Source organism: Lathyrus oleraceus, chromosome 4, assembly GCF_024323335.1.
Source record: "Lathyrus oleraceus cultivar Zhongwan6 chromosome 4, CAAS_Psat_ZW6_1.0, whole genome shotgun sequence".
NCBI lineage: Eukaryota > Viridiplantae > Streptophyta > Magnoliopsida > Fabales > Fabaceae > Lathyrus > Lathyrus oleraceus.
The window spans coordinates 244530735-244558710 of NC_066582.1; the positions used below are offsets into that span (position 1 = coordinate 244530735).

The 27976-nt window shown below is 39.7% G+C and overlaps 1 protein-coding gene and 2 pseudogenes across 1 annotated transcript; all 3 read left to right on the plus strand.

Moving 5' to 3' along the window:
- Positions 1-24599, plus strand: LOC127136876 (transcription factor SCREAM2-like; annotated as a pseudogene).
- On the plus strand, positions 24398-25769 carry LOC127136878 (putative cyclin-A3-1). Its single transcript, XM_051063389.1, has 6 exons — positions 24398-24414; positions 24667-24742; positions 24830-24906; positions 25006-25039; positions 25129-25590; positions 25747-25769. The coding sequence occupies exons 1-5, from the start codon at positions 24398-24400 to the stop codon at positions 25303-25305; spliced, it is 381 nt and encodes a 126-aa protein (XP_050919346.1). The 3' UTR covers positions 25306-25590; positions 25747-25769.
- Positions 25441-27976, plus strand: LOC127136879 (DNA replication licensing factor MCM7-like; annotated as a pseudogene).

The window sequence follows — 27976 nt, forward strand, 5'->3', positions numbered from 1 at the left end:
ATGGGGATGAGACTAGAAGAAGGTGTACGAGAGGGATGGTTATCTAGGGAGGAAGTTTCGTACATCAAGAAGTATGGCAGTGGGTTTTCCAAGAAGAAAGAGAACGAGACTAATGCAGTATCTGTTGGGAGGAAGATTAGGCCTGATGTAAGAAGAAGTCAACAACCCCGTCAACATCATCATCAAGTATCATCTGTAATTCCGGTATTTTCTAACAATCAATCAACACCAACATCAACAACAACATCAACAACAACCACAACAACGAACAAACACCTACAATAACAACAATATCAACAATGATCAACAACAACAAAAATTTGAGAGGAAGAAGGTCTCTTTTGACCCGATTCCTATGACTTATGCTGAACTGTATCCATCATTGGTTCTCAAGAACCTTTTGCAACCTAGAAATCCTTTGCAGATTCCTGAACCACTTCCATGGTGGTACAAACTCGAACTCCGTTGTGCCTTTCACCAAGGAGCTCCCGGTCATGATATTGAGAATTACTACCCCCTGAAGTATGAAATCCAAAAGCTGGTTAAGAGTGGAATGGTGTCCTTTGAGGACCGTGCGCCAAATATCAAAGCTAATCCACTACCTGCTCATGGTAACCCTTCTATCAATATGGTGGATGGCTGTCCTGGGGAGTTCAAGGTATTTGATGTACGCTTCATTAGAAGGTCCTTGGTGACGATCCACAAGGATATCTGTTTGGTTAGTGATTGTGAGCATGACCATGATGGTAGTGCAATTTGCGGTGTTAATCCCCGAGGTTGCGTGGTTGTGAAGAGAGACATCCAGAGGTTGATGGACGAAGGTATGATTCAGATTCTCTAGTCCCGTCACGTGGATGACGATATAAATGTAATAGTGTCAGTATTCAAGACACTAGAGAGAGTGGTGATTCAATTTGATAGCAGTAGTAGTAACAATGTCAGCAATAGATCAGTATCACCGTTGGTCATACGGTTAGCGGGCCCCGTCCCGTATGCATCCGATAAGGCTATCCCATATCAGTACAATGCGACTATGTTAGAGAATGGTTAAGAGGTTCCTTTACCTACGACCAGTTCTGTTGTGAGTATATTTGATGTTACTAAGGTGACCCGTAGTGGTTGTGTCTTTGGGCTGGTGTTCCCTAAGAATATGGAAGACATATCTGTTAATAAGAAGGTTGATGTGCCTGCAGTAGATCCTACTAGCTCTCCAAAGTGTCAGTCTGGTAAATCTATCGGTTTGAAGCCTAACGATGATGATGATGAGGTACTCCATTAATAAAGAAGAGCGAGTTTAATATGGTGGATCAGCTTCTCTAAACCCCCTCCAAGATTTTAGTGTTGTCTCTGCTTATGAATTCTGAAGTACACATAGAAGCACCGCAGAAGGTGTTAGAGCAAGCATATGTGGAACATGATGTTACGGTGGATCAGTTTGATCATATTGGGGCTAAAATCACTTCCTGCAACAATCTTAGCTTTTGTGATGAAGAACTCCCCGATGAGGGTAGAAATCACAATTTAGCGTTGCACATTTCAATGAACTGTAAGGAGGATGCTCTGTCGAATGTGTTGGTTGATACTGGTTCTTCTTTGAACGTACTCCTGAAATCAACCTTGTCAAGATTATCGTATCAAGGAGCTCCGATGAGGTATAGTGGCGTGATCGTCAAAGCATTTGATGGTTCTCGCAAAACTGTGATCAGTGAAGTGGATCTTCCTGTGAAGATAGGTCCGAGTGATTTCCAGATTACTTTCCAAGTAATGGATATCCACTCGGCCTATAGCTGTTTGATAGGAAGGCCATGGATACATGAGGCATAAGCCGTTACTTCAACTCTGCACCAGAAATTGAAGTTTGTCAAAAATGGAAAGCTTGTTATTGTTGGTGGGGAGAAGGCTTTGTTGGTAAGCCACCTGTCATCTTTCTCTTATGTGGAAGCTGAGGATGAGGTTGGAACCCCGTTCCAAGCCTTATCTATTGCTGAGGAAAAGAGAGTTGGGGCACCCATGTCCTCATTCAAATATGCACAGAGAATTATTAAAGATGGTAAGTCTGATCAGTGGGGACAAATGGTAGAGGTCGCCGACAACAAGAGCAGAGCCGGTTTGGGTTTCCAATGAGGTTCATTTGTAATTAGAGCTGAAGATATACAACCCAGTTTCCGTAGCGGAGGGTTCATTCATGGTAATGAACAACACTTAGCTGTTGTGATCGAGGGCGATGAAGATGAAGACTGCATCGATTTTATGACTGTAAGACCCCAATTTTGTCCCCAAGATCCCTCATGGCTCATATCATAACATTGCATTGCCTCAAGGATCATTGGACACCTTGCTTCTTTCCCTGTGGGTGGGATCTTTTTTTTGAGAGTGGTTCTTGATCACCAAGAATTGCTTGCATTTGTATATCATTGCTTTTCTTTTAATCACTAACCAAAATGTACAAAAAAATATGTCATCTAACATTTGTCTTGCAGCTTAAACAGTCAACAGGTCAAGGCAATTCAAGTGAATCCTGTGTGCAAGAGATGAGGTTTTCCTTTGAGATATGGATCATGTGATCATTATTTTGAGCTTATATGAGCTAGAGGTCCATTTTGGAACTAATTCCCCAGGTGATTGAGGCCCAAGTTCATCAAAACATTTTCAGGTCATCTGAAGGCATATGTCAGTCAACTGAAAGTCAACTGTGGGTTTTTGAATTGAGAAATTGAGTTTCTTCATCCCATTCATGTTCCAACAATGCTTATTCATCATGTTAAACATCAACATTGAAGAATTTGAAGCCAGTACAAAAGTTTCCAAAAATGGAAGGTGACCTGTAATTACAAGTTTCCAAAAATGGAAGGGTTTTGGACCAATTTCAACTCAATCTTACATCATCAAAGAAGCTTCAAATGAATTTTTGTCCAACATGAAAGTTGAAGATCTCTCTCTCCCATTTCCAAAAAGTCCAAGATCATGAGCATTTGATGAATGGTTGAGGAGATATGATCCAATCATTTCCAAGTGTGCATGGAACTTCAAAAGGCCATAACTTTTGACTCATAATTCCAAATTGAGTGGCTCTTCTTGCATTTTTCTTCTCATAACATGAACTTTCCAAATCATTCATCACATTGCATAAAATTTTATCACATGATCATTTGCATATTCATGCCTATTTTGGAGGGAATTTTAAAAATTTAAAATGGTGCATCACATGAACAATTTTCCATTGCCTTTGTGTTAAGGAAATGATTTTGAGTGATTTTGACCATGTACATGGTACTGTTCACGTGAGAATACTCCATGCACCACCAATTTTCCAATTTTGCCAAAACACCTTATTTTTGCTAATTCCAATTAATCATTGCTAATTAACATTTTCAGTGTGATTAGGACTTCATATAAATACAAAATCATAACAGAATTTCATTTTTGGACCATTTCTAGATCTAGTTTTTCATCTCCCTCCAAAATTTTCTCTCAATCATAATTCAAATTTTCTTCACATAACCTTGCAATTTTCTTCCATATTCTTGTTCTCTGGTGTTGATTTAGTATAGATCAAGCCTTGGATCATCAAATTTAGACCAGAATCGTGTTGTGCAAGTTCAAGAACACAAACATGGAAGTTCAAACCTGAGCTGGATCTGAGCAATTTCAAGCTTCAATTCACACCTCAAGCTTCATAACATCAATATAGGATTGGATTTGCAGCTCGCCAGGCCTTGGATCGTGCGTTTTCAAGAACTGCTCTTCAAGAGGTTCAGTTTTTGAATCTCATAATTCTTCAATTCATTAACATGTTAGTGTAGATCTTTGAGTGCTGATGAATCTGAGCTAAAATTCACATGATTTGGTGCATTATTGAGTGAGATACGTGTGAATAAAGTTTTGTGCATCAAACTTCTTTTGCTAGATTCTCTCTGTTCATGATGAATTAGGATTAGATTTTGATTGATCTGTAATCTCCATTGCATAAGCTTTCGAACGGTATAGGTTTTATATAATTCTGGAAACAAATTCTTGACATTGGTATTGTTCATCACCGTCTTTGCGAGGAAGACAGTGTTTTCCACCGTGCGCAGCTGCTTTAACCGCCGTCTGGTTCATGCTTATGTGGCTAGGGCTTGGTCACATTCAGCTTCCACGTGAGCGCCATGCCAGCATAACGATTGACCTATATCTCTTTGACTGGCACCACATATACCTTGACCGTGACTCAGCCTGCCACGCATTAATTGAAACTGCACCGTTTTTGGCTAGCATCACTTCCATTCCAGGCGCTGTCATTTTGGAATTCTTTTATTCAGCGCGCCTCATTTGAATCTGAACATGGTTCGATCCAGCGCATGCCATATTTTCAAATTGATTAATCATTTTGCCTTTCCCTCCAAATATTATATGTCATGTCCATTTTATTTCATATTTTTTTTGCCAACTTCAAAAATGCATAATAAATTGAAAAATGATCCAAATAATTCCTGGTTTTTTGCTACATGATCCTTGAAATGTCTTCTATTTTTTGATGCAAATTTCTGGAATTGTACCTGGCTGGATTTTGAATTGTGTTAGACTATGTAAATATGTGTGCTTTTGTGACATTGCTTTGTTCTTTTCATTGTGAAATGCTTGATATTGATCCAAATGCCATGAAATTTTGTGTGATGGTTCTTAACATGATAATTGACATTTGAGGCTTGGTCTGATATTTTTCTCATGTTCCATCCCTGTCTTATGTACATGTTAATATGGTGTGACAATGCATGTCACATAATTGGATGTCCTATTTGATCATTTTCATTGATAGACCATTTGATATCTTCTGTTTACAATTTTTGGTATGATGATTACATTTGGCATGTTGTATGCTCATGAAAATTTCCAGAATTGTTTGAGTCATTTCTGTTTTGATATAGAATTTTGATTCTTAATGATCAATTGAGTGCCTTGAATTTGTCTTTGTCTTCTCTTGCTTATTACATGGCTTTGTTTAATGCTTTTGATTTGGTCCTTTTTAGGACATGTTCATGATTGAATAAACATGCATTATGTTGAGTTTTAGCTTCTGTTTTGAATTTTTTTCTCCACCTTTGACCCTAGGCTTTGACCTAGGGGTTTGTACTCACATTTGAGTTTTGAATTTCAGGTTCAAGCATTCATCTCCATGATTGATGTTGCTTCATCATTTGAGCTTGACTATTTGTTGTTGTTTGCTAACATTTGGTTGTTTTGTAGGCTTTGATGATAATTCACTTGAGTGTTTGCCTTATGGCTTACATGTTGTACATATTGGATTTGTTTGTCTGTTAAGATCTGTTGTCTGTTGGTCTGAATACTGTACTGATTGTTTAGTTGTTTACACAGGTACCTAAGTTGCTTTAAGTTCATTTGAACTTTGCTTTGCTCGTGGTTGGCATACCATTTAGGTAAATTCCTATTCTCCATGTAGTCTGGAAGACCTGTCATGTTATTTTGGCAGGCACCTGTCTGAAGCCCTCCTTAAGAGGCCATGTCTTTGTTTGTTTATATTTGTGCCAAGCAGGTTAAGTCCTCTTAAGAGGCAATTGGAAGATAGAAGGGATGTGTAATCCATCCCCTGCTATTCAGTTGAGTCCTTCATCTTGCTCACACTGTGTGTTGACGCATTTTGAACAAAAACCCAAAATCTTGTACATAGAGTCAGTCATTGTGGAATAGAGTTCCTTATTCTGGACTCTCACACATTCTTTGATTCAAGCTCTCCCAGGCCAGGGATAAGAGCTATGAGGTCTAACCCTCATCTCCCATTTCATCTGCTCACCCTAACTCTCAATGTTAGAGGTTAAGAGCCTGACTACCCATTCCAGTATTTGGCTTGTTTGTCAAGGTCGATATGACCCCTTGACTAAAGCCCACCTTTGTGTGAAGCCCCTTGTTTTTGTATAGTGTGTGCTTGTTTGTTCATCTGTGCATAATTGTTTGTGTGTGCTTTTGTGCATTGTTTTCATCTTTGAACATTAATTGTATATTATTTCATGATCATTGTTCATACTTTGTGACATTTTTTTTTGTACATTGAGGAGTCAATTGTAAGTCCAGCTATTGGCATTTGTTTCCTGTGATCTGGTAGGAGTTGAAACTAAGACCATTGATTGGCATTCCATTTCCTTGGAGTCGAGTGTAAGACCATATATTGGCAACTTGTTTCCTCTTGCTTATTGCATTTGTTTTCTTTGTTTTGTGAGACTAGTGTAAGTCCATAGATTGGCATCTGGTATCCATCTTTGTTTTGTGAGTCTAGTGTAAGTCCATTGATTGGCATCTGGTTTCCATTTATTTTGGCTATCTCTGATACATGTTTTACTGCTTTTTCCCTTGTGTTGCCTAATTCCAAAGGAACTTACTTGAATCATTTTTATGATTTTGAGAAAGCAATCCTGCCTATGGCTTTGTCCCTTAACCCTCACCCTTTTGTTTCCTTACAACCTCCACTTGCATTTGTAACCCAAACCAGAAACTTTGTGCAAACATTTTCATCTATTTTCAAACTAGAAACCTAGGCCTTATGCCTTTGATTTTCAAACTTCATTTTCATAATACTTCTTCTGAATTGAACTTAATGCATACTTTGACCATCTTTGTGAATACTCATAATTGGTTAATTTCACTCACTCAATTGTCTTTTGTGATTCCAATGATCACTTCTTTATCAAATTTTCATGCATTAGCCATAGATCTGAGTTATCTTAGTGGTTGATGTGAATCTCACCTTTTGTCCTTAGTGATTGAATTGTAAGACTTCCCTGCTTATTATAGGGTTAACCCCTCACTAGCACGTTGAAGTTGTTCTCACATGGTGGACTTGTTGTTGATTTAGGTTGAGTTTTCTCCCTTTGATAACGAAAGACCTTAAGGCTTTTGTTTAAAATCAATCCACTCATCTTTTTGAAATCTGTTAGCCGAACTACGGTGTTTTGATCCTTATCTTTCATGAAAAGGTACATAGGCAATGGGTTTCATCCATCCAAACACAAAAATAATAAAAATTGTATATTCTTCTCTCATCTCTACAATCAATGTTTGCACAAAAATATTTCATAAACAAATAATGATACAACAAGTTGTGAAAAGAGGTTCCCTAGGAGTACCTAGGATGTTGTGGGTGCCTAACACCTTCCCACAACATAATTACCCCCTTACCCAGATCTCTGACCTTTTATTAGTTTTCTTTGCGTAAAACTTCTTAGGCTTTTGTTCGCTTTCTAGCCATTCCTTTGGATAAATAGAAGTGCGGTGGCGACTCTATCTTTGTATGCTTTGCTTTTGATTTAGTCAATAAATCATAAAGTGACGAATACACCGCTACAGAAAAGTGGCGACTCTGCTGGGGACGAAAGTCTTCCTAGTGGGTTTGCCTACTTTTCACAATTGTTGTGATATATTGTTTATGACATATTTTTGGTACAATTTGGGATTACTGTATTGTTTGTAATGATTGATTTTCTTGATATATCAATTGCTTGCTTGCTTTGGTGATCTCTGTGAGATGAGTTCTATACCCGAATTCGAGTGCACCTTATGATAGGAGAATGACATAGTCTCGTCGACTTGTGTGGAGTTATTCCTTAGCAAGTTAACTTGCGAGTCCATTCACTTGGTGGAGGTCATGTTGGATTAATAATGTCACACAAGTTATTTGTGGTTAGGCATTATTCTTTCAATGTGTGCCGTAGAAGCCAAGGACCTTAGTTTACCAAGCCCATCTTGGCCTATTTTTAGGACGTAGTGTGGTAGTCGTTCAAATGTCAGATTTGATGCGATTGTTACGCGATACTACACTCATAAGAGTCTCTCTTGAGAATATTTTTGGAATACGAGTATTCGTTCCTCCGATAATATTCGAAAGATGGGACGATGACTATGGGAACCTCTTGTAGAACATGTTCGGCAGGTTTAAACCATAGTACACTCCCTTTGGGTGGTTCTTAACCGAGACTCCATGCTCGTGACTCACAACAAACCTGTGATTCATGGTTGAGTCGTTCAGACATCCTTAATATCAATGGAACTTGGGTGTTGATAAGGTGTAAACCATAATCCACCAAAATGGATGATTGATATTAAGGATGATTGAGCCGGTTCATATATCGTTAATATCAATGGAACTTGGGTGTTGATAAGGTGAAAACCATAATCCACCAAAATGGATGATTGATATTAAGGATGCTATGAGCTTTCCCATGACCTTTGTCTGGTGTGCTTTGCTTGATCCTTGAGTGTGATTGTTGCATTCATGCATTCATGCATTCATCTGCATTCATATCATCAGATAAAAAGAAAATTTTCAAGGAACTTAAGGGGTTTATTTGCAAAATTTTCAGATATGGAAAGACAAAAAAGGCATATAAATAAGTACAGCTTCAGACAATCCGACTTGAAAGAGTTAAGGAATCTGACATCCTATGTATTAGATCCCTTGGGTTTCAAAGCTCGTTATGGGAAGCTTCTGCCTCTATTGACTACTCAGGTTGATGAAGGGTTGATGAATACTTTGGCACAGTTCTATGATCCTCTGTATCACTGCTTCTCTTTTCCAGACTTTCAGTTATTGCCTACCCTCAAGGAGTATGCTCATTTTGTGGGTATTCCGATTCTGGATCAGGTGCTGTTCAGTGGCTTGGAGAGTATTCCTACTTCTCGAGAGATCGTAGACATGTTGCACATAGATGAATCCTTGGTTAAAGCTCATATGACTACCAAAGGTGGAATTCAAGGTCTCCCTTCTGAGTTCCTCATTGCTCAAGCTACCGTTTATGGGAAGGCCATGAGTGAGGATGCCTTTGAAGCCATATTTGTGCTTCTCATCTATGGGTTGGTATTGTTCCCCAACATCGACAGATTTGTGGATGTGAACGCCATTAGGATCTTCTCTATTCTTAATCTCGTTCCGACTCTGTTGGGTGATGCATATTTCTCTTTGCATCTGAGGAATGCAAAGGGTGGTGGCGCTATTGTGTGTTGTTTGCCTCTGTTGTATAAGTAGTTTATTTCTCACTTACCTCAGACGGTCGCTTTCAAGGAGAACAAGGGATGTCTATGGTGGTCTAGGAGACTTATGTCTCTCACTAATGATGATATCTCTTGGTATGATCGCGCATATGACGGTGTCCAGATCATTGACTCTTGTGGTGAATTCTCCAATGTGCCTCTTCTTGGTACATGTGGTGGAATCAGCTACAACCCTGTGTTAGCACGACGTCAACTTGGGTTCCCCCTAAAGGATAAACCTAATAACGTTCTGTTAGAAGGTGTGTTCTTTCAGGAGGGTAAAGATCCCCAAGGCCTGAAAGCAAGGATGATCCGCGCTTGGCGCAAGATTCACAAGAAGGGTAGAAATGAGTTGGGTCCGAAGAACTGCATTGCTTTGGAGCCGTATACGACTTGGGTAAGGAAGAGAGCATCCGAGTATCTCATGCCTTATGATTATCTGAGACCTACACCTTTGGTTGTGGCTGGGCCTTCAACCCTCCCTAACCAAGGCGTAGAGGAGTTGAGAGACGAAGACATTTCACGTGCCTGGATCCATGAAAGAGAAGAGTTGCTTCAACAACTTAAGGAGAAGGACGCTCTGATCGAGTTCCTCGAGCATCAGGTCATTGATGATCCTGATGATACATGGACTTCTCTACTTCCTTAGTCTTCCAAGTTCTGGAAAAGGAGGTATGACAGACTCGCCAAAGAGAAGGCGGATATGGAAGCAACATATGAGAGAGAGGTTAAGAGGCTTCGTGCAACTTATCTTCCGGCATCCCGAGCTTCTAGGGATCCATAGGATGTTTATTTTCCTTTTCTCTTGTAATATGATGAACAATGTTGTACTTCTTTGTCTCAAATATATTTGATGAGATATTTTCCATATGCGATTAAATGCTTAATATTCGAAATTTGCAAATAATACCCTAAAAGTTCCTTGAAATAAAAACAAATCATATGCACAAGCATTGCATGCATCATTTGCATAAGCAGGTGTTTGTTCCGGTCTTCTTGTCTGTGGCCTAACTCTGTGCTCTTCATTTATTTTAAAGACAAGATGACTCATCGGTACTACACCAAAGCCAACTCTTCTAGATTTGATGGATCATCTTGAGCAAGAAAACCGAGAGCTGAAAGAGGAAGTCGCCAGACTGAGCGCTTTGATGGAGTCATTCCTAGCCGCTCAGAATCAGTCGTCTCCAACACCTGCAACTCCTCCCCAGAGGACTGTTATCTCTGAGGTTGTTTCTGCTACAGTGCCAGCTGCCAGTGCCCATTTTGTGCCAACAGCCATGCCGCCCGGGTTTCTGTGGGGGATGCCTCCTGGCTTTATGCCTGATATTCCTGCGCCAACATTTGCTTCCATGCCGACATCTAGCCCGGTCATTGCTGTACCTCCTCCTGTCGTGCATGCCATTCCTAGGGTAGACGACACCATCTATCATTCTGAGCCGTCTGAGGGCCCAGATTTTCATGAGAAGATGGATGCGATGAATGACCAATTTCTTGAACTCCGCAAGGAATTGAAGACCCTTCGAGGAAAGGATTTGTTCGGCAAGTCTGCCGCCGAGCTCTGTTTAGTTCCCGGTGTGAAAATACCTGTCAAATTCAAGGTCCCAGACTTTAAGAAGTATAAGGGGAACACCTGCCCGCTCAGCCACCTGGTTATGTATGCCAGGAAAATGTCTACTCAAACGGATAATGATCAGCTGCTCATTCATTATTTCCAGGACAGTCTGTCCGGTGCTGCACTGCGATGGTATATGAGTTTGGACAGTGCAAACATCCGTTCCTTCAACGATCTTGGCGAAGCTTTCGTCAAGCAGTACAAATACAACGTTGATATGGCTCCCGATCGAGATCAGCTCAGGGCCATGTCACAGAAGGACAAAGAGACGTTTAAAGAGTACGCCCAAAGGTGGCGAGAGCTGGCAGCTCAGATTACTCCTCCGCTGGAAGAGAAGGAAATGACTAAGATTTTTCTGAAGACTCTTAGTTCATTCTATTACGAGCGGATGATTGCTAGTGCTCCCTCTGATTTCACTGAAATGGTGAACATGGGGATGCGACTGGAGGAAGGAGTCCGTGAAGGACGGCTATCCAAGGATGAAGGCTCTTCTAGCAAGCGATATGAGGCGTTTGCGAAGAAGAAAGATGGGGAGGCACATGCTGTGCAATCCCATGTCAAATCCCGAAGACCCTCTGTTAGGAGGAAGCTTGTGCGTTCAGCTAGCAATCAACATCAGGTGGCTCACATAGCACCTGTCTTCAGAGATAACAATCAGCAATATCAGCAACACAATAATCAACAACAATCTCAGCAGCAATATCAACAACAACATCGTCCTCAACAGCAGGCTTACCAGCCTCGCAACAACAGTAATCCAGCTAGTACGAGTTATGAGAGGAAGAAGATCACTTTCGATCCAATTCCGATGTCATATGCAGAGCTGTATCCCTCTTTGATAGAGCGGAAATTGATTACTCCAAGAGATCCTCCGGCTGTACCTGCTAACCCGCAATGGTGGTACAAGCCTGATCAACACTATGTTTATCATTCGGGTGCTCCCGGTCATAATGTGGACAACTGCTTTCCGTTGAAGACTAAGGTTCAAGACCTTATGAGGTGCGGAATTTTGTGCTTTGAGGATGTTGGTCCCAATGTTAAAAAGAACCCATTGCCCGAGCATGGGAAGTCTGTTAACATGGTCCAGGGTTGCCCTAGCAAATATAAGGTCAAATATGTGAGCCATATTCGACAGTCACTTGTTGAGTTGCACCGTCTGCTGTGTGATTACAGTCATTTGGAGCACGACCATGACAAATGCCGTATCTGCTCTGTCAATAGATTGGGTTGTCGCCAAGTGCGTAGAGAGCTGCAAGAGTTGCTAGATGATGGGACTATTGAGATTCTTCAGAACAGGAATGTTGATGAAAATGAGCCAGAGGTGAATGTGATTTCTCCGGTATTCAGAATCCCTGAGCCTGTTGTCATTCGTTATGATGGTAGCAAGCAGAAGGTTTCTCCTTCGCTGATTATCAAACCTACCGGCCCTGTGCCTTATTCTTCTGATAAAGCGATTCCGTTCCGCTATAATGTTGTTGCTGTTGAAGATGGGAAAGAAGTGCCCTTGCCTTCTCCATCTGTTGTGAATATAGCTGATGTGAGCGGATTGACCCGTAGTGGTCGTGTGTTTTCTACACCCCCGAAGCCTCAGGCTAGAGCTGATTATGTTGAGCGTCCGGTTGGGAATGCAGTTAATTCTCCGAATCCGGAACCTGTTGCTAAACCCCCCTCTGTACAAAAGACTCCTACTTCTTCTGTTGGCCCTAGTGGCACTGTGAATGAAGAATGTGATGAGATGCTGAAGCTCATCAAGAAGAGTGAGTACAACGTTGTAGACCAGCTTCTACAAACTCCATCCAAGATCTCCGTGCTATCGTTGCTTCTGAATTCAGAACCCCATAGGGAGGCTCTGCAGAAAGTGTTGGACTTGGCTTATGTTGATCATGACGTCACTATTGAACAGTTTGACAGCATTGTTGCAAACATTACTGCTTGCAACACTTTGAGTTTCTGTGACGCTGATCTCCCTGAGGAGGGAAGAGACCACAACATGGCTTTACATATATCCATGAATTGCAAGAGTGACGCCATGTCCAATGTGCTGGTGGACATTGGGTCATCTTTAAATGTATTGCCGAAGACCACTCTCTCTAGACTGTCATATCAAGGGCCTCCCATGAGGCAGAGTGGTGTTGTTGTGAAAGCTTTTGATGGGTCGCGTAAGACTGTGATTGGGGAAGTTGATCTCCCAATCAAGATTGGACCAAGTGATTTCCAGATCACCTTTCAGGTTATGGATATCCACCCATCTTATAGCTGTCTCCTTGGTAGACTATGGATTCACGAGGTTGGCGCCGTGACATCCACCCTACACCAGAAGCTGAAATTTGTTAAGAACAAGAAACTGGTTGTGGTAGGGGGAGAAAAGGCTCTCCTGGTTAGCCGCTTATCTTCTTTCTCATACATTGATGTTGAGGATGAAGTTGGAATGCCTTTCCAAGCTTTATCTATAGCTGAGCCGATTGAGAAGAAAACTCCTTCATTTGCTTCCTATCGAGATGCGAAACTGGCCATTGAATGTGGTGCAGTTGCTGGTCTAGGAAAGATGATTGAGCTTGAAGATAATAAATCCCGGGCTGGCATTGGCTATTCTTCTGGGGTCTTCAACGACAAAGGATTGTTCAAGAGTGGAGGTTTCATCCACGCCGATCAAGCTGAGGAAGCTGCTGCTATTCTGGAAGAAGATGCAGAGGAATCTGACAATTTTGTCATCCCTGGCGGTGTCTGCCACAATTGGGTCGTTGTGGATGTTCCTACGGTCATTCATAAGTCAGCGTAATATGTTTGCTTTGTTTAAAAACCCTTCTCCCATGCCAAAAGGAGAAGTGATGACATTGTTGGCAAGCATTTAATACAATGATGTTTTCATTCAATTGATGCATGTTAAACATTTGTTTTTCCATTTGTTTTCACTTTTTGCTTTTTGCATGAAATCGGTGATCACAAAAAACCCTGAAAAACAAATAAAAACAATCTTTTCATCTGCATAATGATTTGCTTATTTAAATTCTAAAGCTTTTTATTATCCAAAATCATTATGCAGGTTGATTCTAAAACCCATTGAACATAATGATCCAACGCCATCTCCCAATTTTGAATTCCCTGTATTCGAAGCAGAGGAAGATGATGTTGAAGAGATTCCTGATGAGATCACTCGTCTTCTTAAACATGAAGAGAAGATCATTCAGCCGCATCTCGAGAACCCAGAAACAGTCAAACTGGGGCATTACAAATGTAATAAAAAAAAGAGGGTGAAAAAACAAAAAAATAAAAAAAAAATCAAAAAATGAAAGAAAAATGATACCCTCAAATCCCTAAGTTGACTGATGCTTAATGGATTCAGAGTCGTTACGACCAGTTGAATCTGATTGAAGAGAAGCGATTAACTGCCATGTGCCATGGTCAGTTATATCAGCAGAGAATGAAGAAAGCATTCGATAAGAAGGTCAAGCCTCGTGTGTTCCGAGAAGGTGACCTTGTGCTCAAGAAAATCTTGTCTTTCGCGCCCGATTCCAGGGGCAAGTGGACTCCAAACTACGAAGGTCCATATGTTGTCAAGCGAGCCTTTTCAGGCGGTGCTTTGATGCTTACAACAATGGATGGGGAGGATTTCACTCGTCCTGTGAATTCAGATGCAGTCAAGAAATACTTCGCCTAAAAATAAAAACAGAATAGCTCGCTAAGTTGAAAACCCGAAAGGGCGGCTTAGGCAAAAATGAGCGTCTCGGTGGATAACCCGAAAGGGCGATCCAGGCAAAAATTAGAGACATGAAAGAATATTTGCATCCCGCTAGATTGAGTACCTCACCCTGGGGCAATCTAGGCAAAATTTAGGGATTTGGCAAGTAACTGCATCCTGACAAGACTTTCTGTTTCACAACTGTCTTTTCGTCAGAGATTCTCGCTCAGTCATCGTCAACTGAAGCTTCAAATACATCGGATTCAAATTGGTAGAGAAATGGTCATTATGTTCAATGTAGCCCTCTTCCAATATATATCACCGATTTCAAATTTGTACAGATCTATGGAGTCTTGCCATTTGCAGGCTACCATTCCATCAAATCAATTTGAGCTTTTATCTAATTATTTGCACTCTTATTTGTTTCAATTCAACAAATGTTTTGCATGTTTTAATTGATAAAACGTCATTGTTTTAAACAAATAAATTTTTCAAAATTGTTTTTAAACAAAGTGAACATTCACAATGATGAAAGGATACTTAAGAATTTCTCAGTGCTCTCCCAAGGGTGGCATGATTTCCAACAGGGTAAGACATTTGTTCATATTCCTGGCATGGCTGTATCCTCTTTCTCCAAATTGTTGTTGGGGTTTTCTCCCCAAGCAGAGCTTCTGTTGAGATTTTGTTCCCTAAGCAGGGTATTTGTTGGGATTTCTGCCTAGCAGATTTTTGTTGAGCAGAGCCTTTGTTGGACTTCTCCCCATCAGAGGGCTTGTTGAGGTTTTCATCTCCCCTCCCTTCAGTAGAGCAGTGATTCTTTCCTCCTCAGCAGTTATGGTTCCTTTTGGAAGGTTCAGTTTTTGGTGGTTGATCCTCAGTTCTCCTTCTCTGCCTCAGATAAATCCCCAGTAGATTTGTGGCATGGTGGATTGTATTTGTGATGGTTTCTCCCCTGCAGAGATTTGGTGATTTTCCTGATATCCTTTGATCCCAGTAGAGTTGCTTATGTGGCAGAATCTACTTGTGTGATCTTTTTCTCCCTCGGTGGGTTCGTCCCCAATGGAGTTGATGACAGTATCCCCAGTAGAGTTGCTTGTGCGGCCAGATTCTACTTGTGTGTTCTGTTTTCGTGACAGTTTTCGCCTGTGCAGTGAGCTCTCTTTTCCCAGTTGAGACTGATGATCCATCCCTTGCAGAGATCTTGTTGTTTCCTGATCCCGGCAGATTGTTTATTCTCCGGTGATCCTAGCTTTCTCTCCTGTGGTGTAGTACCGGGCGTTTGATTCCTGGACTTGTTTGTGTTAGATATTTCTGTTTTGTCAGCATTCATCAAACATAAATCGAGCATATTCATGCATACTTTCAACATTTAGATATTCATGTTGCATTTTTTGCCATATATCTTTTGTTTGGTGTCTCCTGCTAATGGTGATATAGATCTATCCAGTAGATCTCCCCAAGCAGATGTCGGGTGTCTAAATCTCTCAATATAGAGTCAGCCCCTTAAGCAGAAAGTGTCTGTCCTTTCCTTCTGCAGTTCCCCACTGAGATATATCCTCGTGGATGACGGTTGTTTCCGTTTCCTCCCAACACATATATTGGGATGGGTGTTCCCTTTTGAGTTCTTTCCTCATTAGGACGAGTCTTGATTCAGTTTGCCTCTTTGGTTTTATCCTGAATTGGCCTCTTTGCAACTGTCTCGTGTGCTTCTCTGTGGAATAAATGAATAAATTGCCCAGTAGCCGGCAATAGTTCATCTTATTCCCCAATAGAGAATTTTTGGGCCTCTACCCAGTAACCGGTAGTTGTAAGTCCTATCTTTGTGGTTTTCTACCCAGTAACCGGTAGTTGTAAATCCTGTGTACCTTTTTCCCCTTTTTGTGGAATATGTGGTTGTTTACCCAGAGATTGGTATTTGTGAACTCTTTTGTTCCTCAGCAAGAGTCGGTGGTCTTCTACCCAGTATTCGGTAGTTGTAAATCCTATTTTTCTTGCTCTTCAGCAGAGTTTATGGTTTTCTACCCAGTAACTGGTAGTTATAACCCTATTTTTGTTCCCCCGTGCGGAATTGTGATCCTTTCACTCCCCACGCAGAGGCTTTGGTCTTCTACCCAGTATTCGGTAGTTGTAAATCCTACTTTTCTCCCCTAGTAGAGGTAACCTTTTTGGTTCAGTCTGATTGATGGCGGATTTTGCGGTCTTCTACCCAGTATTCGGTAGTTGTAAATCCTATGTTTTAGTTGTCTCCCCAACGGAGTCTGTGCTTCCTGGTGGAATAGTTGAATAATTGCTCAGTAATCGGCAATCATTCATTTTATCCTCAGCTGAGTCTTTGGTCTTCTACCCAATATTTGGTGGTTGTAAATCCTATATTCTCCCCTGTGCAGAGTTAACCATGTTGTTCATCCTAACTGATGACGGGTTACTCGTCCGTGGTTTTCTACCCAATATTCGGTAGATGTAATCCCCTCTTTGTGGTTGTCAATATCCAGTATTCGATGTTGATTTTTCCTCACCCTCTTCTGGGTAATTGCTCTGAGTAAGCAGTTGTATTCCCAGCGGGTCTTTTTATGGATAATTGCCGTATGCTAGCAATTTTATCCTCAGCGGGTCCTTTCACCGTTTGCCAGTGATTTGTTCCCCGGATCATTGATTGTTTATCAATGCATCCCCGGTGAGTCCTCCTTCATTTACCCTTTTGTTGGTAATGATTGTTGCTCCCTTTGATTGGTCATCTTTATATACCTAGTTTGGTATCCCGATGCCTTTCTTTTCGGATGATTTATCCTTTATTAACCCAGTAACCGGTTGTGGATAATCTTCCATGCGAGTGTACTATCCATGTTCTGACGGTAATGGATAATATATCTCATGCACTCTTCAGTCGAAACCTGTTGTGTTTCCCCAGTCGAGTAAGATTCGTGTTCCCTTTTGCGGAATCGAATATTCATTTCTCCCCTTTTTGAGCGTATCTCCCAGTAACCGGTGATATGTTTCCTGGATAATTTCCGTATGCTTGCAATTTATCCCCAGCGAGTTATCTTTCGTCTACCCTGTTGTTGTTGGTAATGATTGTTTCTCTTTTCGGTAGGTCACCTATTATATACCCAGTAACCGGTATCCCTGGTGCTCCTTCCATGCGAGTATATTATCTATGTTCTGACGGTAATAGATAATATATCTCATACACTCTTTGGGTCAAATCTTTTGATTTTATCTCTAGCAGAGTAAGATTCGTATTCCTTGTGGAATCGAATATCCATCCTGAAAAAAAAAATCAAATTTGCGTTTTGCTCTCTTCAGGATGATGAGTGTTTTGCCAGTAAAAACCAATTCACGTTTTCGGTAGGCCATCTATTATATACCCAGTAACTGGTATCCCCGGTGTTCCTTCCATGCGAGTATATTATCCACATTCTGACGGTAATGGATAATATATCTCATGCGCTCTTTGGTTGAAGCCTTTTGTCCTTCCCCATTTGAGTAAGATTCGTTTTCCCGTTGCGGAGTTGAATGTCCATCCTGTAAGTCGATTTGCTTTTTCAAGCCCTCCTTTCGGATGATGAGTGTTTTGGAAGTAAACCCCAATTCACGCTTTGGTCGGTCACCTATTATATACCCAGTAACCGGTATTCTTAGTGTTCCTTCCTTTCTGCTCCCTATTATGACCTTGGTCCCCTGCGGAGTCAGATTTTCCTGAGTTGATATACCTTTTTCAGGTCTTCCTCAGATGTTTTTGGTTGATTGATATCTCTCACCCGTATATCGGTCTTAGATATTCATTCTTCCTGAGCTTGTTGTTCTTTCACCCAGTAACCGGTGTTCAGATCACATGTCTCTTTGAGCTTGTTACCCAGTAACCGGTAACACCTCACCCCTGTTGTTTTCCTATGGAGAGTCTTTGTTAGGCATTCCCCAACGGAGTTTCTGTTGTGATTTTTCCCTTTTGCTGTATTGGCGTTTTCCCCAATATATGCAATTTTCCCCCAGCAGGGAGGTTCTTTGTGAATCTTTCCCCAGTCTGAGTCCGGATTTTTATCCGAGGTATCCTTTGTGGATAGTTTTTGCTGCATTGGCGTTTTCCCCAATACACGCACTTTTGAGTCAGCTTGAGTCTTTCCATCGGAATTGTCTTCCTTTGGAACTCCTTTTCCCCAGTGTGAGTCCTTTACTCCCCAGTAAGGTCTCCAGTCGAGTCGTGTCCTGCTCACGCAGTGTTAGTTCTTTTTTCCCCTAATTCAGAGTCGTGTCCTGCTCACGCATTTTTCTTCTTATCCCCATAAGAGTCCTGTTAGAGTCTCTGATCCTGGTGAGTGTATTACTCCGATGGATCGTCTTTTTCTTCTTTGTGGACCCAGGTTCCCCACAGAATTTGTTTCTTTTGCATTCATACATTTGCATCATGAGGTCTCTTAGGGACCAAAATTTGTCTCATTATTGTTATTTAAGCCCATTCTACCGCGTCGAGATGAAGATTTTAACTTTCACTTCTCCGGCTAGAATGATCTTAAATAGGGGCATCTGTAAGACCCCAATTTTGTCCCCAAGATCCCTCATGGCTCATATCATAACATTGCAATGCCTCAAGGATCATTGGACACCTTGATTCTTTCCCTGTGGGTGGGATCTTTTTTTTGAGAGTGGTTCTTGATCACCAAGCATTGCTTGCATTTGTATATCATTGCTTTTCTTTTAATCACTAACCAAAATGTACAAAAAATATGTCATCTAACATTTGTCTTGCAGCTTAAACAGTCAACAGGTCAAGGCAATTCAAGTGAATCCTGTGTGCAAGAGATGAGGTTTTCCTTTGAGATATGGATCATGTGATCATTATTTTGAGCTTATATGAGCTAGAGGTCCATTTTGGAACTAATTCCCCAGGTGATTGAGGCCCAAGTTCATCAAAACATTTTCAGGTCATCTGAAGGCATATGCCAGTCAACTGAAAGTCAACTGTGGGTTTTTGAATTGAGAAATTGAGTTTCTTCATCCCATTCATGTTCCAACAATGCTTATTCATCATGTTAAACATCAACATTGAAGAATTTGAAGCCAGTACAAAAGTTTCCAAAAATGGAAGGTGACCTGTAATTACAAGTTTCCAAAAATGGAAGGGTTTTGGACCAATTTCAACTCAATCTTACATCATCAAAGAAGCTTAAAATGAATTTTTGTCCAACATGAAAGTTGAAGATCTCTCTCTCCCATTTCCAAAAAGTCCAAGATCATGAGCATCTGATGAATGGTTGAGGAGATATGATCCAATCATTTCCAAGTGTGCATGGAACTTCAAAAGGCCATAACTTTTGACTCATAATTCCAAATTGAGTGGCTCTTCTTGCATTTTTCTTCTCATAACATGAACTTTCCAAATCATTCATCACATTGCATAAAATTTTATCACATGATCATTTGCATATTCATGCCTATTTTGGAGGGAATTTTGAAAATTTAAAAATGGTGCATCACATGAACAATTTTCCATTGCCTTTGAGTTAAGGAAATGATTTTGAGTGACTTTGACCATGTACATGGTACTGTTCACGTGAGAGTACTCCATGCACCACCAATTTTCCAATTTTGCCAAAACACCTTATTTTTGCTAATTCCAATTAATCATTGCTAATTAACATTTTCAGTGTGATTAGGACTTCGTATAAATACAAAATCATAACAGAATTTCATTTTTGGACCATTTCTAGATCTAGTTTTTCATCTCCCTCCAAAATTTTCTCTCAATCATAATTCAAATTTTCTTCACATAACCTTGCAATTTTCTTCCATATTCTTGTTCTCTGGTGTTGATTTAGTATAGATCAAGCCTTGGATCATCAAATTTGGACCAGAATCGTGTTGTGCAAGTTCAAGAACACAAACATGGAAGTTCAAACCTGAGCTGGATCTGAGCAATTTCAAGCTTCAATTCACACCTCAAGCTTCATAACATCAATATAGGATTGGATTTGCAGCTCGCCAGGCCTTGGATCGTGCGTTTTCAAGAACTGCTCTTCAAGAGGTTCCGTTTTCGAATCTCATAATTCTTCAATTCATTAACATGTTAGTGTAGATCTTTGAGTGCTGATGAATCTGAGCTAAAATTCACATGATTTGGTGCATTATTGAGTGAGATACGTGTGAATAAAGTTTTGTGCATCAAACTTCTTTTGCTCGATTCTCTCTGTTCATGATGAATTAGGATTAGATTTTGATTGATCTGTAATCTCCATTGCATAAGCTTTCGAACGGTATAGGTTTTATATAATTCTGGAAACAAATTCTTGACATTGGTATTGTTCATCACCGTCTTTGCGAGGAAGACAGTGTTTTCCACCGTGCGCAGCTGCTTTAACCGTCGTCTCGTTCATGCTTATGTGGCTAGGGCTTGGTCATATTCAGCTTCCACGTGAGCGTCATGCTAGCATAACGATTGGCCTATATCTCTTTGACTGGCGCCACATATACCTTGACCGTGACTCAGCCTGCCACGCATTAATTGAAACTGCACCGGTTTTGGCTAGCATCACTTCGATTCCAGGCGCTGTCATTTTGGAATTCTTTTATTCAGCGCGCCTCATTTGAATCTGAACATGGTTCGATTCCAGCGCATGCCATATTTTCAAATTGATTAATCATTTTTCCTTTCCCTCCAAATATTATATGTCATGTCCATTTTATTTCATATTTTTTTTGCCAACTTCAAAAATGCATAATAAATTGAAAAATGATCCAAATAATTCCTGGTTTTTTGCTACATGATCCTTGAAATGTCTTCTATTTTTTTATGCAAATTTCTGGAATTGTGCCTGGCTGGATTTTGAATTGTGTTAGACTATGTAAATATGTGTGCTTTTGTGACATTGCTTTGTTCTTTTCATTGTGAAATTCTTGATATTGATCCAAATGCCATGAAATTTTGTGTGATGGTTCTTAACATGATAATTGACATTTGAGGCTTGGTCTGATATTTTTCTCATGTTCCATCCATGTCTTATGTACAAGTTGATATGGTGTGACAATGCATGTCACACAATTGGATGTCCTATTTGATCATTTTCATTGATAGACCATTTGATCTCTTCTGTTTACAATTTTTGGTATGATGATTACATTTAGCATGTTGTATGCTCATGAAAATTTCCAGAATTGTTTGAGTCATTTCTGTTTTGATATAGAATTTTGATTCTTAATGATCAATTGAGTGCCTTGAATTTGTCTTTGTCTTCTCTTGCTTATTACATGGCTTTGTTTAATGCTTTTGATTTGGTCCTTTTTAGGACATGTTCATGATTGAATAAACATGCATTATGTTGAGTTTTAGCTTTTGTTTTGAATTTTTTTCTCCACCTTTGACCCTAGGCTTTGACCTAGGGGTTTGTACTCACATTTGAGTTTTGAATTTCAGGTTCAAGCATTCATCTCCATGATTGATGTTGCTTCATCATTTGAGCTTGACTATTTCACTAGGCCAAAAAGGTTTTTTAACAGCGCATCTTAGACAGCGCTTTTAAAAGAAAGCGCTGTCTAAGGTTAAAATTAAAATAAAACACGGAAAATGTTCCAAAAAAATAATGAAAGCGCTGTCTAAGGGGGGGTCTTAGACATCGCTTTCTAAAAGCGTTGTCTAAGACCCCCCCCCCCCTTAGACAGCGCTTTTAGAAAGCGCTTTTAAATATAGACCTTAGTCAGCGCTTTTGATAAAGCGCTGTCTAAAGTCTTTAAATTAAAAAAAAAATTAAAACCAAAAGCGCTGTCTAAAGTCTTTATTCCCTCCATGTCACGAAAAAAAAGTTATTCCCTCCCAAATCCTAAAAATCCTACATTCTTCTCCCAAACCCTCAATCAGAGCTTGCTTCTCTTTCTCCCAAATCCACTCCCCCTTCTTCCAACCCTCAATCAGAGCTTGTTTATCCTGTGTGAAAGATTCTTCCCCTAAACCCTAACCCCGAACCTAAACTCAACAACAACAACAACGACGACCAAGACATTGCCATTGCTATTGCCATGGCTGCTTCTACTACCTCTCTCCCTTTCTTCAAACCCGAACCTGATAACTTCTACAACCTCAACTCCACTACTACAACAACCAACAACGTTGTTCCGTTTGTTTCAAATCCCAATTCTACTAATGATAACTTTCTCATGCACCAAAACACAAACACCATGGATTCTATTTCAAATCCACACCCTTTCTTCCACAACAACAACAACTACTTCTTCAACAATAGCAACAGCAATAATAACCCTTTTGAAATGGGATTCGAAAATGGATTCTTTATGGGAAACAACAACAACACCAACGCTTCCAATTCACCTGTTTTTATGGGTGCCTCCCTCGACCTGACTTCCGCTTCCGAGTTTCCACCGACTCTTGAACTCGATGCTTCTGTACCACCTTTTAGTGCTTCGTTTTCTATGCCTCTTGAGCTCTCTCAACCGCAACCTCAACAGCAGCAGCAACAACAGCAGCCGACCACGCTGTTTCAGAAGCGGCGAGGGGCGTTGGAGATTCCGAGATTGGAGACGGTGGGGAACAAGAAGAAGAGAAAGGTGGAGAAAAAATGGGAGGAAGATGGAAATGGTGGTGGTGAGGATGATGTTGAGGATTTCTCTGAGTTGAATTATGATTCTGATGAGAATGGAAATGATTTGAACAATTCCAATGGGACTGTTGTTACTGGTGGAGATCAAAGGGGAAGAAGAAGAAGGGGCTTCCTGCCAAAAATCTCATGGCCGAGAGGCGTCGAAGGAAGAAACTCAATGATAGGTTGTACATGCTTAGGTCTGTTGTGCCAAAGATTAGCAAGGTATGGAAGAAGAAATCCATTCCTTTTTTTTTCTTTTTCCAGAAATTCTGTTTGCTATATTAGTTTCTATCAAGGTTTTAAATTGAGGTTGCGATAATGGTTGTGGTCGAGTTTTGATTCTTGATATCGCAGCGAATTGCTGTCAAACGCGACTGATGCAGCCTTCATCACCCATGTAGAAATATCAATAATGTTATCTTGATGTGTAATTAGACTATTTACTTGATGTCATCTTGTTGCTGTTAATGGTAGCATATCAATACATTTTCCTTTATGTATTATTGAACAACTTAGGAAGTAGAACATGCTAATGTTGGGTATTTTCGCTTGTTAGATGGACAGGGCTTCAATACTTGGTGATGCAGTTGACTACTTGAAGGAGCTACTGCAGCGGATTAACAATCTTCATAACGAACTGGAATCAACTCCTCCTGGCTCATTGCTGCAACCTTCTGCAAGTGCAAGCTTTCACCCATTGACACCCACTCCACCGACTCTTCCTTGCCGAGTCAAGGAAGATCTATATCCTGGTGACTTGCTAAGCCCCAAAAACCAATCTCCTAAGGTAATTTTTGTTTGTCTTAACGCGAATTTGTTCTAAGAATCTATCAGATTTATAGCTTGTGGCTTGCAAACCATGTAAATTATTGTCACGACACGACAACTCACGCTTCCTTCATATGGATTAGTAACATAGCAAACAAGTGTATGTACATGAATGCAAACTATTTGCATGGTAATTGAGGATGTCGTTTTGACTTTGTTTCTGAAATTTACAGGTGGAAGTTAGGGTAAGGGAAGGGAGAGCGGTCAACATTCATATGTTTTGTACCCGAAGACCAGGACTTTTGCTATCTACCATGAGGGCTTTGGATAACCTTGGATTGGATGTTCAACAAGCTGTTATTAGTTGTTTCAATGGCTTTGCTTTGGATGTTTTCAGAGCCGAGGTATAGCTCTTTCTCGAGTTCCAAACTTCACTTAAACATATCTGTTATTAGCCTTCCTTGCTTTCTATTATTATGATCCTTGCCTGTTGATGTTTAATTGCTTCTCTAGGTTGTTTGTTCTGAAGTCTTTTGAGTTCAAATATTTTGAGTCAAGTATTATTGGCTTTCTTCTACCATTTGTAATTTGTAAGTTATGGTTTTGATTTATACCCTTTCTTGTTTCTTAGCAGCAATGCAGAGAAGGTCAGGATGTTCCCCCCGAGCAAATTAAAGCAGTACTTTTGGATTCGGCAGGATATCATGGTTTGAATTGATTGAAGTGTCTGATAAAATGCTACCCTTATGGAGGTACTAACTGTAGCTGCTGTAGCTCCTTGTTTGTAGACGCATTGCTTCTTGTTCTTCGCCTTAGTAAAAACCCATGTTTCAGGACAAGATGAAATAGATTAGCTTAATCTTTAGGTGGAGAAGATAGCTGTTAACATTTTCTCAATTGCGCTTATGACAAATGCGACCGCATGTTGTTCAATTTATGATTAAATTGCGCTTATGTTGCGATGTTAATTAGCTTACGCATTCAATTTCGTTTTGGGTATGTAGGAAATATGAAGAAATCACTCCACCAAAGGCGGTTGATTTCTGTCACATTACTGATAACACCTATGAGTTGAAAGAGGTAAATACCCTATTCATATACTTGGTGTTAGATAATTTCATTTTTATTACATGTCTTTGTTTATAATGTAAATTACTGTTAATGTAGGTTATAAAAATGGAAGCTGAAATACTTAAGTCACTAAACTTTGAAATGGGCAATCCTCATGTTAACACATTTCTAAAGTAAGTTCATTTTTTTTAATGTATGTTTGGACATCTAAAATCTTGTTGAAATTGAAGTAATTGGACTAATTGTTTTATTGTTCAATTTCTGTGTTTCAGTGAGTTTATTGGGTTTGCAACTGAGAATCAAAAGGTAAGTGAAAATGTTCATGAATTGTTTATTGATCATTTTAGAAACCTTTGTTATGTTTATTGATTTGTGGTTTGTATTTTCAAAATCAGACTTCAAAATTGCAAATGGAGTTTCTATGCAATTACCTTGCTGAGCTAAGCTTGTTGGACTATGAATGTATACGATTCTTGCCGTCTACTGTTGCTGCATCTGTTATATTTCTTGCCAGATTTATTATTCGACCTGGTGTTCATCCTTGGGTAAATATTCATCATTATTTACTTTAATCTATTTGTTTCTGTGATTGAGTTGGGCAATAATTTCTGTGATTAGAGGACTGATTACTAGCATCTTTATTGGCTTAATTTATAGTGTCATTGTGTTGAAACTGAACCTCACAACTGGTTTAGTCCCTAATCTCAATGTTTCAGTTGCACTTCTTGGTTTTGTGTTCATTAAACTTTGGACTAAGATTCTTGAGAAAGCAAATATTGTTTCAAAACCTTTCACTAGACAGGAGAATACCATTATTCAGACTTGTGCTGTTGCATGCTACAGTGCTTCTTATGGAGGTCATTGTTATGATTTTTTGCCTTTTCAATTCAATTGTTATGGTTTAAAGTTTAAAGTTTGGCTAAAAGTTATTTCAGCCAAACTTCGAACTTGTTTACTGACGATTGATTAAACCTTGGCTAGTAGTTTTCTAAATTTTACTTGTTTATATGTAGGTGGTTTTGGGTCTTACCGCCGGCTGAAATAGTTATTTACTTTTAGTTCACTCTCTTTTCCTCAATTGGTTGTTGTCATTTGTGTGTGAAGGAGACTTTTGCCTGACATTTTCAGATTTCTTGAGGTACGGGGAACCTTCAATTATAGTTTAACATGCTTTGAACAAAAATGTTGTGAATTGTCGGCGATAGCGATACTATCGCACTGTCGCATAGCGGGATTTGAACAATCGTGATACTGACGTGTTGCAACATCTTGATTTTGCAGAGTAATTTGTACTATCGCACTGTCGACTGTTAACCCTAATTTGTACTTTTTTTTGTTTACTTTCGTTTCAGCAAGATGTTGCGAACCACAAAACTCGATCTGTTGAAATTGATCTCGACGACTTAATGAACGTTAGTTTTATTGACCTTTCACTGTATTGTGATTGTGCGTTCTAAGCTTTAGTTACCGTTGATGATTTTAACTGATGTGTTTGTTTTTTCCAGTACAAGGATCTAGATGAGGAATTTCTGACGCGAGTTACTGAGAATACTCGAAGATATGTAGGGATTTTTGCTGATGCCATTGATGAGCTCATGCCGGAGCCTACTGAGGCGTTTATTGATGATGACCATGACATTTTGATGACTCAGAGGTCTGATGAAGGAACTGAAGGTGCTGATGGGTCTGACCCGCACCAGAAGATGCCTTCTGAAATCAAACGCTTTTTGTAAGACTCCAGATTTTTTGGGCTATTCAATTACTAGTGTTTTGTAATGATGTATTATTTTGTGCTAATTTGTTTCATAAAAATTATAAAACCTGTTTTCTGTGCTATTTTCTGTGCTAATTTTTGGCCTTGGCTTTTATATGTGAGACCCACTGAAACATTTGTGGGTTATTTTGCAGTGAAGTTTATGTTAAAGCATCTTCTAAAGGACGGCCTTTTACAATTAGGGAGGTGAAAGCTTCAAACATTGGCCAGCTTGTAAGATTAGCTGGTATAGTCACTCGATGCTCTGATGTCAAACCATTGATGCAGGTTGTTGTGTACACCTGTGAGGATTGTGGCTTTGAAATCTACCAGGTAGTTTATTAGAGTAATGCGAGAACTGTTTTATATAGAAAAGGAAATGAAATTGTTCAGTTCTGGTATCTGGATTAGGATTTGGAGGTCAGAAGGTTAACCAACTATGTTAAGTATTACTACTATAATTTATTTATAAGTATGATTAAACTTTGTTAGATTTTTGGGATGGATTTTTTTGGGATGGATTTTTTTCCAAGAGTTAGCTGAACATGTTCCAAAGGGTCATATTCCTCGAACAATGACTGTTCATCTTAGGGGAGAACTCACTAGAAAGGTTTGCTATTCCCTTCCAATGGAACTGAACTAACATTACTATGTCAATTGTTATCAAGTACCTGAAATGTGTCAATACATAGTTGTATTCCTTTAATATGAACTTGACCTTACCTGACAATCATATGAATAAAGTTATCTCATAAAACACCAGGGCACTAATCATGATTAATAATTACAATGATTTGGTGTACATATTGAAGTTTAACTGGCTATATTTCTGCTACTGTTTACTAACTTGCTCATTGTGTATTATCAGGTAGCTCCGGGTGATGTTGTTGAACTATCAGGGATTTTTCTTCCTATACCTTATGTTGGTTTTAGAGCAATGCGTGCTGGCCTAGTTGCTGACACATACTTAGAGGCCATGTCTGTTTCTCATTTTAAGAAAAAATATGAAGAGTAAGTTACACTTGCAGATCTTTTATTTTATAAATAACCAATCCCTTTATTTTTACCCCACTTTCAATACAGCAGTGCTTCTTGGACTTTTTATTCCATTTTTTGCTTGGGCTGCTGTCTACTGGGATATTGTCATGACTTGTTTGCGCGCAATGAAATTTATGCCTAGTTAATCTTATTACAGTAGTTTGGGGAATGTAGTTACATGCAGCTTCCTAATAATTTAATTATGTCATAGATATGAACTTAGAGGAGATGGGGAAGAGCAGATCAAACGTTTAGCAGAAGATGGTGATATCTATGATAAGCTGGCAAGGTCACTAGCTCCTGAAATTTTTGGACATGAAGATATTAAGAAAGCACTGCTGCTGCTTCTTGTTGGTGCACCCCACCGGCAATTGAAAGATGGAATAAAGGTAATAAACTTCATATTATTTGAAGCGCACATGTTTAATGGAGCTTAAGATTTACATAAAAAT

Bases quoted from the DNA above. Each gene is read 5' to 3' on its own strand.
- LOC127136878 (XM_051063389.1), top strand. The intron at 24,743-24,829 runs GTAAATACCCTA...CTGTTAATGTAG, and splicing joins ACACCTATGAGTTGAAAGAG to GTTATAAAAATGGAAGCTGA. The intron at 24,907-25,005 runs GTAAGTTCATTT...TCTGTGTTTCAG, and splicing joins CATGTTAACACATTTCTAAA to TGAGTTTATTGGGTTTGCAA.